This window comes from Solanum dulcamara, chromosome 12 (assembly GCF_947179165.1).
Source record: "Solanum dulcamara chromosome 12, daSolDulc1.2, whole genome shotgun sequence".
Lineage (NCBI taxonomy): Eukaryota > Viridiplantae > Streptophyta > Magnoliopsida > Solanales > Solanaceae > Solanum > Solanum dulcamara.
Window position 1 is genome coordinate 3,398,570 of NC_077248.1, and position 12,742 is coordinate 3,411,311.

A 12,742-nucleotide genomic window follows, 5' to 3' on the forward strand; every position below is an offset into this window, starting at 1 on the left:
TTTTGTCGTACTGATACTCAGTATAGTCCCATTATATGGGATCTAAAAAAATGTAAGAGTGTATGACTGTATGCAAAACTTATTCCTATTGCAAAAAAAAAAAACTATTTGAAAAAGATCTTCGATTCAGGCAACACAAGAAATGTTCACATTTTTACCAACTATAAGATGTTCATCAACCCAATTCATCAGGCAACTCTGGATCAAAACTTAGAATAACTAAACTTATGGACAATAATTTTATGAGCAAAAAATTACAATGAATTAGAGAAAGACTAGGGTGGAGGATGAAAATGAAAAGCCACATGGCTTGCACCAACCAACAGTAATGTCAATTCGATATCAACCAGAAAATCTGTGGCGGAAGCCCAGTTTTTGAGCAGACAATCAAAGTTTAGCTATCGTTTCAAATATACTCGAATAATGTTACATGGTTTCTCGAGGCATCTTAGTAAAGTAACATCCGGACAAAAATACCCCTACTTAAAACACAGAACAACTCCCAACATCTACAGTGCTGGACTTCAAAATTTTAACAAGTGGAACTCCAGCACAATGCGGCATATGTCGTTGTAATTGTCCCAACTTCGACCATATAGACTAGCTATCAAGACGACAAGCTCTAGAAAACTAACATTGGGCTACTCGTGTTTTTTCTTGGTTTCCCACCTGGTGTACAGTACCTGCATTGGAGCTCAACTCAATCAGGATTCGCCTCAAAAAATCCCACACTGGGGGATAAAGCGCTCCTTCACAAAAAAACTGACTTGCGTGTTGAAAGCAGTGTTGGTCACACTAGCGAAAAAATTCAACATGACCAGCAATATCCCTGCACAACATCTTTGCCTCACCAGCCAACTTCAAGCTTCTTGAAATGACTAGTCCTGTTTTTTTGTGTGTTGATGTTGGTTTATAGGCTGTGGCACCCTCTTCATTTCCCATTAAAAGAGCTTCTCTAGCAGGAACCACATTTTCCCACCAAAATTCCCACAAAATTCCATGCATCAACTCCCAGTAACTCCGCTCTCGGTAGACACGGAATATTGCACTCCCATTTGGTGTCCAACAATACACATCAACCCAAGCTCTGTCCATGATTTCCATTTGCCCTTGCACCTGAGGCATGTAGTAGAATGGCATAGTTGACCACGGGAGACCCTTTTCTGGTTTTCCTTTGTTGTATGGGCATTTCACTTCCAGGATCCCATCTCCAGGCAAGCTTCCAAGAAGACCATCTGGGGAGGCACCAACCCAATCCAATCGCTCATCCGAATGGACTGCGAACCCAAGTGTGCTCACATCGCGACCAGTGATGCTTTTATAGCGTTCTATGGCTACTGCTTCCATGAGAACACCCCAATCCATGGCACTCCTGCTTGGAGATGGTAGTAATTGGACATCTGGAGCAAATACCTTCTCATGCCAGAGCTCATATCGTCGATTCCCTTTCCAGAATCCCAAAGCAGTGCTGAAGGTGCTTGTAGTCAATTTGTCCTTGCGAAGGGCAAACCACTCATCAGAACGTTGTGGAGCATCTGATTGGGTTAGGCAGGCCACTGAAACTAGCGATGGTGGAGGATAACTGAGAGGAATGCTTGGATAGACACATGGAGCTGTCAAAGCTGAGAAGTTCCTCAAGAAAACAATGCCATGATAGCATCTGCCAGGAAATGGGACAGCTGCTTTCTGAATGCTGCTGAATCTAGAAATGCATGCATTGGTCATAGCTAACAGCCAACTGTTCGTGTAGTTCCAATCCTGCAAATCAATAAATATAACCATGAAACACAAATAGGATATAACAGCTTGCTTGGCAGAGCAAGTTTAGAATGTATCCAATGATCAGGAAAATGGTAAAGTCAAGAGACAGAATTTCCCAAGAGGGCCGAGACAAGTTCTTGCTAATCAGCTCCACTGGGAGTCATGCCAAACTGCTGAATTACTGTACTAAACTTCCCATCTTTTATCAGCATTCTGCGCCAAATCTGTGTATTTATTTAGTTGTTTACGTTGATGATATCGTTATCACCGGCAATGATCAAGATGGTATCACTAATTTGAAGCAACATCTCTTTCAGCATTTCCAGACTAAAAGACCTCGGTAGACTGAAGTATTTTCTAGGCTTTGAGGTTGCTCAATCTAGATCAGGTATTGTTATTTCTCAACGCAAGTATGCCTAAGACATGCTTGAGGAGACGGGATGTAGATCCATTGACACTCCTATGGATCTGAATGTTAAACTCCTTCAGGACAGGGGGAGCCACTCAGTAATCTTGAAAGGTATAGACGGCTAGTTGGAAAGTTGAATTATCTCACATTGGCTAGACCTGACATCTCAGTTTATGACTTCTCCTTGTGATAGTCATTGGGATGCAGTTATTCGTATTTTGCGATATATAAAGTCAGCTCTCAGTAAAGACTACTCTTCGAGGATCACAACCATGAGCATATCACCGTAAAACTGGCTGTAACATGCTCATGCCCTAGATTATTAGATTTGATGGCTGAAATTGATCACAATCTAAGAAATAAAACTATATGAGTAAGGTCAGAATGATGGCATAACCCTACTTAGAAAGAGAATGATATGGGTAAGGGCCAGAATGATGGCACGACCCTACTGGAAAACATAAATTATATGGGTAGGGTCGGAATGATGACACAACCCTACACAAATAAGAAAATAGTCACCGGAAAGATGGCACGGTGCTACGCAAATCAAATATAGTCACCTAAAAAATGACACAGTGCTACACAAATCGAATATGAGAAAGTAGTCAGAAAAAATGCACGGTACTACGCAAATTAAATATGAAAAAGTAGTCACTGAAAAGATGCAAGGTCAAAAAGGAATTGAGGGAGCAGATCTTCATTATCACTATCCAAAACTCGTTTGGATGGTCCTGCTCTACCTCATCGATCATTAAGAAGCAAGCCATTTGTGCCTGAAATATGCAATCGGGTATATTGAGGCGCACTTCAAAGCATGTCCGATCGAACAATACAAATTGTTCTCGGGTAAAAAATTTCTTTAGATCCTTGATAATGTTTCATTTTTCGAGCTACTCATCCGAAATGTATGGATAGGTAAATTTTTCATGAAATAATAAAGTTTCTACATATGATCATAAACAACATGTAAGTTAAGCAGTTCCGCATGTATAAGTTTGTCAGATACATGTACCATTAATCAAATACATAAATTATTAATTAGATACATGTATAAATTTTGTCAAAATCATGTATTCTTAATCAGATACATTGCTAAATACTAGATACATATATTCTTAATTAGATACATTATTAAATACTAAATACATGTACTCTTAAATCGGATACATTATTACTATTATATATATGTATAATAAACAATTTTTTTTTATAAATATATCAGATACGTGTATCAGATAAAGACACATGCATGCCAATTTCTGCGTGTATAAAATACATATAATCTTAATATGATACATTTCTATCTATTAGATACACATGCTATCACATATCAAAATAATTGCCAGATACAACACACTATGTATCAAATACATATTTTTCTTGACAAAAATATATTAGATATAATACCCATTTTTAGTATATATTGTTCAGAATTCACCAGCATTCTATTGTTATCAGATACATGTCATTGATATTTTGATACAAATAAATTGATTCAGATAAACCTTTACAATTATTAAATATATGATATTATTTTTAGATGCATATAAGCAATTTTCTCAAGCAAATTTAATTCATCTAAAATCAAAAGAAGTTAAAATAAAAATAAATAAGGAAAAACTACACAAAATGGACTAGTTGTGAAACTATTTACCCAAATTGGATCCAACTCAAACTATTTATCTTAATAGACTTATAACCCAAACTATTTACCCTCTTACCCCACTTTCTTCCTTTAAATTTCGCGCACGATGTCATGCTAACGTCAGTATCACTGCTCCTCTTTGATAACATCAAAGTATACTTTGATGGTATCAAGCAGTTTCTTCTTGATTATACTCTGATAGTATTAAGCAGTTTCGCTGAAGCACCGTCTCTTCGTTCTTAATACCATCAGAGTATATATATACTTTCATGGTATCAAACATGTATTTACGTCAATGCCCCTTGCCTTGTTCCTCTTTGATACCATCAGAGTATAATACTCTGATGGTATCAATTAATTTATCAAGTAGTTTCATCTTGATACCATCGGAGTACAATATATTCTAATGGTATCAAGAAGGAAGAGACAGTGCTTCAACAAAACTGTTTAATACCATCAGAGTATATTGTATACTCTCATGGTATCAAATGCGCGAGATAGTTAAAAACAAGGAGTATGAAAGTAATGGGGTATCCAATGGTAATTAGTTTCCTTTTTTGGGTATAACAATAATTATCCCAATAAATAATGTGTGCATATTGTGAATTATACATAAAAAAAAATTAACCATCAAAATAGTTTAACAAAATTCTAAAATCAGTGAACTTTTCCGAAAAAATTGATATAACTATTCAAAATTAAAAGTTTAAAGATAAATAAAAAGTGAGGGGTAGAGATTTATTGGGATAATTTACATTTTTGCACCTTCTTCTTTATTCCCCGAAACCCTTTGGTTCGCTTATTCCCAAGCTCTTCCATTTATTCTCAAGCAAGCATTCTTGTTTTGGGGATTTTTCGTAATTTTTTTCCATCTTCGCTTTATTAATTTTTATTTTTCTAAATTTTATCACGAGTTTCTCTACTTCTGTTCGTTTGTATTTTCACTTTTCTATGCATTTTAGTAGGCGTTTGGACATGAATGGAGTGTTATTTGAGGAAAAAAGTAGTATTTGAAGTTGGAAGTTGACATTTTGTGTTTCAGTTGAAAAAAAGTTCAAATTTTGTGAGTAGTATTTCAAGTTTGAAGTTGAAAAATGGTGTGGGCACCCAAAGGGTAGCGGCTGCGGGGTTTCCTTGTCATCAAAAAATGGTGTTTGGAAGTTGAAATTGTGTTTTCACTTGAAAAAAAAGTTCAAATTTTGTGAGTAGTAGTTGAAGTTTGAAGTTAAAAATGGTGGTTGGAAGTTGAATTTGTGTTTTCACTTGAAGAAAAGTTCAATTTTTGTGAGGAGTATTTGAAGTTTGAAGTTGAAAAATGGTGTTTGGAAGTAGAATTTGTGTTTTCATTTTTTTGTGTATTTGAATCTTTGAGACCTTATGAATGCATAATCAGCCCTGTGTACACTCTACTCTCCCTAGATCCAATGTTGTGGGATTATACGGGTTATGTTGTTGAAATGCCTTCTAAAGCTGAGCTAGTATTTGAAGCTTATGAGTTTGGGATTCTTGTATCTTTTTAAGTTACTGAGGTCTAAATCAATAGATCCTACATATTTAATGGATTTTATAAGACAATGATTGTTCCGTTGTGCATTGTTTGGACAATTTGGCTGGAGAGGAACAAGGCTTGTTTTGAAGGGCAAACAATTCTGATTTCTAGAACTAAGAATAGATGCTTACACAATTTGTAATTCTAATGTAAAAGTAGCCTTCTAGTGTGTCCGAATCAGTATATGGATTTCTTAGATTTGTTAGGAAGGCAAGTGTAGTACCTATTTCATTTTCTGTACCTTTTTGGTACTGTTTTATAGAACTTTTACCTTGTAAAAGAAAATAGAGAATTTGGACCAAAGCCACTACACTCTAGCTCCGCTCATGCTTCTAAAGCATGGGGTATCATAGCATAGGTTTAGAACTTTAGATGGAAGAAAGAGAAACCGGAGATGGAACACCTTGTCTTCAGTTCTAAGGCATTGAGTGATAGTTGGATAATTTTCAATTGGGGAATCAATCTTTTACTTTTCTTCTCATTTTGAATAATTACATATTAGTTTATGTTTCTTGTAAAATGTAATAGGAATTATTTTGCTAAAGATATGTCTTTTATAACTTCATTAGTGATAACCTTGGAATTTAACTTTCAGAAGTTGCTTTTCCGTGCTTAACTTGATCTCACTAAGTGAAGTGCAAAGAGAGAATATTCAGGAAATGGATGGGACGAGAAATTAGCTAATAGTATTTTGGAAAGATACAAACTTTTTAGAATTTCTGTGTAGAATAAAGTAAGATCTCCACTTTTCCATCCATTTCTCAAACCAACAAAGGCAATAGACAAAAGAACAGAAAACTAGTCAAGATTTATTACAAAAAGCTCATTTTTCAATTATGTGATTGCTCTCTGATTTGTTATTTCAGAAGAGGAGCTTTGGCATAATTAGTAAAGTTCTTACCACGTGACTAGGAGGTCACGGGTTCCAGTTGGGGAAACAACTTCTTAGAAATGCAGGGTAAGGCCATATACAATAGACCTTTGTGGTCCGGCCCATCCCCGAACCCCGCGCGTAGTGGGAGCTTAGTGCACTGGGCAGCCCTCTATGATTTGTTATCTTGATTAGAGGCTAATGTTTCATGCATGAGTATTTACAAAAATAGAGTAACACACCTATTGTTTAAGTAGTAATCTTGAATTTTCTTCATGCAGGACTGAGTTGATATATATTGAACGCAATAGTCCTTCCAATATTGGAGAATTTGACACTCACAGACAAATTTTTAGTAGTACATGTAATTCAAGCTATTGCTTACAAAAGGAAATAGAATCCATTACTATTTGGAAGACTTTCTTGATGCGGGGGAACTAGAACAGGATACAGGTAGTGGTGATGTTTTCTATTTTTCTCTGATATATATTCTAAATCAAAATATTTAAATTGAAGGACGCAAACAATTAATACTACTTTTCAAATCACACAAATAAGGCAAATATATCAGAGAGGTTCTTGAAATTCTCAATTGTTGGCTTTCCATTCCATTCCATTCAATTCAATATAATCTGAAAATTCATTTATCCAGCACTCCCTCAAAACCGAGGGTTTATGCATGCAATGGTAGGCCTCTATGATCTGTACACTCTTATGATCCTAGCTGTCAACTGGAACATTTCAGACTCTTATAAGAAATAGGTACCAACTACATGCATGTTCTGATTTGTTACAAAGTGTTGTGCACACTGATTCTCCCAAGGTGTTGAATATGCCCAAGACATCTTTTTTTGATATGGTAACGGTTTATTGACCAAGTACCAAGAAGGTACCAAAATCAAAAGTTACAAAAGACTGCTGGGAATATCCATATAGTCAATTGTTTATTGTTTTCTTTTTCCCCTTTCCAAAGTTGCTCTACAAAATTCTCATCTATAGGGTACATTATTCACTTTTATGAAACAATATTGGCGATCAGGCATATGCGCTATTGTTGTTTTGATTTCACAATTTTTTTCTGTTTTTAGTAGAAAACCCTCTAAAGCATAGTAAGAAAACTGAAATTAAATGATGTGACACTTACTCATTGTTTGATTCTAGCCTTTTAGATATTCACAGTTGCATTGGATGTTTTTAAAAGTGTACTATAATTGTAGGTTTTTGAGAATACTCTGTAGTTTATGTAAATTTGTTGCACTGCTTTGTTGCTTTGGAAGTTACTAGGAGTATGCTAGAATTCCGTGAAATATGTCTGTTGTGTCGTTTTTTTTTTGCCTTATTTTCCTTTAGATTGGGTTACACTGAAAGATTAAACTGTTAGTATTCTTATTTAGGTACATGTCAAATCTTAGTTCTTATGATTATACCAATCAACCAATAGAAGACAAGTGAGGTGACTAGGAGTTGAGCATTGTCTAGATAACAAGTTTCATCATTCCATCCATTGAATAAAATGAACATTCTGATTAGCAAATCACGCAAGACTTTTCAAGTAGAGTCGTCCTTTCAGAAGTACCTTAAGTGATATTTACGAACTTGTAAAACTTTAAATTTTGAAATTACGAGGTAACTTTATTTAACTCTTAATTCTGGGATTAGGTAGAAAATTAGTTGTTAAATTCAAGTGAGTTATATGAAGTTGAAGACCTTGGAGGCATTTTGTGGTTTTTATCCCCACGGAATGATAAAAACTAGCATAATAAATAAATAGACACTCAAACTTTGAGCAAGCACATCTGGACACCTCAACTTGTCTCCACTGTGTCAGTTAAACTCTCCAACTTACAAAATGATCATCTAGACATCTCCAAAATTTATGTGTCACGTCAGCGTCGGATGTCCGTGAGACACAAGGAGAATGACTTAGAGTGTTTTGTTGTCAGTTGAGACTAAGTTTTGTTGCTAGTTGAGGCCAAGTTTGAGTGTCTGTTTATGTATTATGCCTAAAAACTACCATAGGAAAGGTAAATTTTAAGAATTGCAGTACTCTTAGAGAGAACAAATGAACCTTAGACAGGGAGGAGGAAGTTGGTGGATAGGAAGAAGGTTTTCTTGAGAGCATTGTTTTGATAAAATAAATTTATTGATGAACGGTATTGAAAGACATAATTCCAGATAAAACTTATCAATTTTTCGCTGCATTACCAGGAAAACATAAAAAGTAAAAAATGGAAGAATTCGGACCCTATGAAAATGAAGTATAATATTGTGAAGTTTATTCCCTAACCTTTCCCAAATTTTTGAAAACATGAAAAGGACACACTAACTCATTTCAGACTGGAAAGGCCTAATTGAAAGAAAAAAGGAAGAGGAAAAGGGGTTAATGCAATAAATGCTTAAAAAACTTTGAAACTCTTTTCCGTTTTCACTACTTTTGTCCAAATAGAACAAACCAAACAATAGAGTGGAATGAGGAAATCAACGTTTAAGCCAGTGAAAAGAAGTCTTCAAGAACCACAAAATTGCAGTACAACCTAGCTTCATCCAATGAATACCAACAAAACTGCAATGTCAAATTTCCAAGACCTTGAATCATAGTACAATATATTACACTAAACAGCTATTGAGAATTCCATATGATATTAAGGGCATCTGCTGATTTCCATAAGATGCACTGAAAAGGGCTCTCATAAAGATAATCAATTTTATTTTTTTCGAAGTTGACTGAAGCAAGCAAGACGTGTCTAGATTTGCAAGTCATTCCCGTCCTAAAAAAATAACACATGTACCCTCTCATATAGTAATCAAACTATTCATTAGTTCCCCAAATATTTATCTAGAGTTTACTGTCTTCTTTACACAAAAATGCTCTATGAACTTGTTTCGGCCCTCTTGGGAAATTCTGTCTCTTGACTTTACCATGTTCCTGATGATTGGATACATTCTAAACTTGCTCTGCCAAGCAAGCTGTTATCTACTCTAATTAGGTCTGGGCATTCGGTCGGTTCGGTTCGATTTTGCATATTTCAGTTTGGTTTTTCAATTTTCGGTTGGTGAAAATGTTAACCAAACCAAACTGAAATAAATTCGGTTCAGTTCGATTTTTACAATTTCGGTTCGGTTTATTTAGGTTCGGTTTTCGATTTAACCAAATTTAATCAACAATAAAACAATGATACACATATTTTCAATCAGAAGACAACTCAGGTACTCTCGAGTCTCGTCTCTCTGTAGTTACTACTTACTAGTGAGCAGAATTTTGTCCATAGTCCATATGTACGGTACATTACAAGTTATAATGTGGTATATTTACTATCCAGAAGCACCACAACTCCACAAGCCTATCATCTATGGCAATTGACAAACCTGCTGGTATGGTTAGAACTTAAAAATGTGCCACAACATAAGCACTTCTTGCCCCAAATAATACTGAATTTCTTATGTATTTTAAGTTTTCACCTGTACAAATTACTAGTAGTCACTAGCTATATTAATATAACTTCTACAACAGACAACAATCAACACTCAACAGTGCTTTCTAGCAACAACAATCAACCACTGCAATAACATCCAAATTATAGATTGCTTGCGAAAAATAAAATTCTTTAGACAAATGATAGACATTTCATAATAAAATATATAAAATTGCCAAACAAGTTATGTATAGAAGTCTTTTACTTACAGTTACTTGGATTGTTCAATGTTTAGTGTTCACTGTTGCGAGTTGGTCTTAGAATGGGTTCAGTCTTTGGCACTGCTCACTGTCACTGTCGATGAACAGCGACGAGATGCTGAATTATGCGTTTGTGCGCAACTAACAACGGCGCCCGGATTGACGACGTCTCGACGAGAGGCCGGAGGCGAGAGTCACGACTGCCGACTCGCGAGATAAGAGTTGAGATATCAGAGTTCAGACTAGGGATTTTAATTTTTTTGATTTGGGAATTAAATTTCAGTCTTCAGTAATGTGGAATATCAGATGTGGGAATTGCGCCAATTGGGTTTGCCGGTTTGGGTCACTCCAATTCCACATAATTGGACCACATTGATATTGGGTTCGGGAGTTAGAATATAGGCCTGTAGGGATTAGTGACCAAGTATAATAAAATTTGATTCTTCGGTTTAATCGAATTTAAATAGTTAAAAGAAAAAATTACTTGATTGAGTATTTTTTAAAAATTAATTAATGATTTTAGCAATATTTTTTATTAATTATCATTTTATGTCGTCCCAACCAATTTAATTTCCTTGTCCCTTTTTTGACTTGCTGGAGGATATCACGTGAACTCTCATTTTTATATTCATAGACCAAGTAATGGCAATCTGGCCTTGGCATATGTGCTAGTAATGGAAGCAAATTTCGATGTCTAATTTGACCTATAATTTGAATTTATAATTTTAACTTGGCGCATTTTCTTGTTCAAAGCATTGGTATCTTCCTCGGTGATCTCTGCAGCATCAATTGGGATTGTGTAATCTTTCCATAACTTTCCGGTAAATCGCTCTGTAAACTTCTCCACAATCAAGTCCTCGACTTTCTTGATCAACGGACTATATATCGTTGAACTTGAATTGTTCTTTCCCCTTCTTACGAAGAACATTACAAGCTTAAACAACAACAAAAAAAAAAGCACAACAGATATACCCCTTGCGAAAGTTTCAGCAAGGAACTCTCCGTTTCCTCAACATTTTAAGGAACAATAACCTTGAAGGTCCAATACCTGTCATGAGTCAATTGAGCATTTGTCAGCAAATTTGAATCGAAACAATGTCATTCCCATATGTTACATTCTTGCTGAAAATTCAACAATGTCAAACCAAATATCTATACTGGTGCCTGCTTCGAATTCAGCAATTGCACGAGCTCTATCACCGGCCAATCATGATGTACCAATGGTGCATAAAGGTAACAAAACGAAAAGGAAGATAAGAGAATGTAATCAAAACTCTGTTGTCCTCATTTATTAACAACTCACGTAATAAAGAAAACAAGGAAAATTACCTCTAATTTTCATAATAACTCACAAATCATTGCACGTGGTGTTTTTCAAGCACCCTCGTTCAGCACATGAAAACTAAGAGATCGGTTTAGGCATTCACGATGTTGTTCAGTTGCATAATAATTGATTTCAATTGTTTGGATTATTTGTTATTTCATTTTAAGAGTGAAAATATTATTAGGATATGACAGAGAGAAAATATCACCATCAATTGTGAATAAGATACAGGAATATAAATAGAACAAAATTTTAAGTGGCACCACGAGTTCACAGTTCTTTCGGTGACCTTTCTCATTTTCAAAATACATTTCTGATGGATGGTTTTCACGAACTAAATCACGTAGGGCGATGGAGAGACATCGATTAAACAATATTCAATTTGTCTAATAAAAATAAAAAGGAAAAAACCCAAAAATCCGTGACAACAAAACCTAAAATTATCAACTGTTGTATATTTGAATTCTATAATAAATGGGAAAAAATTTAGCATGAGAAAGCAAAAAAAATAGAGCAAAAGGGAAAAGCTAAGGAAAAAAAATTGAGGAAGTGATAGAAGAGAAAATTACCTAACTACTCCTCCGTCTTTTGGGATTAGATACACCTAATTTCTAATACAAAAAAACAAAAGGTGTTTAATTGGAACCATTTAACGAATTCTACAACTACAAACAAATTAAACTTACAAGTATAACAAACTAAACTGGAAGATTCAAATTTAGGGAGTAGAAAATAAAAAAGGAAATTCAATACCTTGAAACAATAGGCCCTTTTTATCTCTTCCTCTGCAGATGCTGAAGAACTAACACCACAAATATCATAATACTCAAATTCTTTCACCACTTATTTGTCATGTTATTTTGAAAATCCTGAATAAGAAACATTCATAATAGTTCTTTCAGAATTTTAAGGAGAGAATATAGTGACAAAAAATAGAACACCTAACAAATTTGCATCTATGGAATTTAGATCCTAAGTCAAAATTACAAGAATATGAAAAATATAATTCTTCTTTTGTGACAAAACAAAGAACTCAGAAAGAAAACATATTAAACTCATCAAAAATGAATGAAGATTAGAAGTAGAAGTGAAATGGAGAAACAAAAGAAGAAGATGAAGGAGAGCAGAACTTAGGATTGAACAAAGAGAGAAAAGAAGGCTATGCCGGAAAGAGTGAAATGAATTCTAGAAATTACGGAAGAACTGCTAATACAAATTTACCCTTACATTAGCAAAAAATTATTAAACTGCCCTTGGTCGTTCAGCCCATGGCTTTTCTATATAGGAGAAATAGTTAGCTTTTTTTTCCAGCCTAGTATTGGTAAGAGAGTTTAAGTTTTATGCACGAACGCAGGTTAAAATTTGACACTGTTAGTATATATAATTATTAAATCTTTGATAATAGAGTGAATATGTTAAAAATCCTTTAGACTATCACTGTTTTGTGAGTTTCATACCTAAATTATTGAGTGTTCATAAAAAAGAATATTATGGCATGGTATGTGAA

General features: G+C 34.8%; 1 protein-coding gene and 1 long non-coding RNA gene across 2 annotated transcripts; both read right to left on the reverse strand.

Moving 5' to 3' along the window:
* Window positions 1-310: 310 nt before the first annotated feature.
* On the reverse strand, window positions 311-10,246 carry LOC129876433 (uncharacterized). The gene is made up of 2 exons (XM_055951886.1): window positions 9,921-10,246; window positions 311-1,758 (listed from the first exon to the last, which is right to left on the reverse strand). The coding sequence occupies exon 2, from the start codon at window positions 1,723-1,725 to the stop codon at window positions 796-798; it is 930 nt and encodes a 309-aa protein (XP_055807861.1). The 5' UTR covers window positions 1,726-1,758; window positions 9,921-10,246; the 3' UTR covers window positions 311-795.
* Window positions 10,247-10,498: 252 nt separating this feature from the next.
* Window positions 10,499-12,153, reverse strand: LOC129877652 (uncharacterized). The gene is made up of 3 exons (XR_008763587.1): window positions 11,989-12,153; window positions 11,805-11,846; window positions 10,499-10,959 (listed from the first exon to the last, which is right to left on the reverse strand). It is a non-coding gene; the product is annotated as an uncharacterized LOC129877652 (long non-coding RNA).
* Between the last annotated feature and the right edge of the window lie 589 nt (window positions 12,154-12,742).

Bases quoted from the DNA above. Each gene is read 5' to 3' on its own strand.
- LOC129876433 (XM_055951886.1), bottom strand. From the start codon at position 1,725: ATGACCAATGCATGCATTTCTAGATTCAGCAGCATTCAGAAAGCAGCT.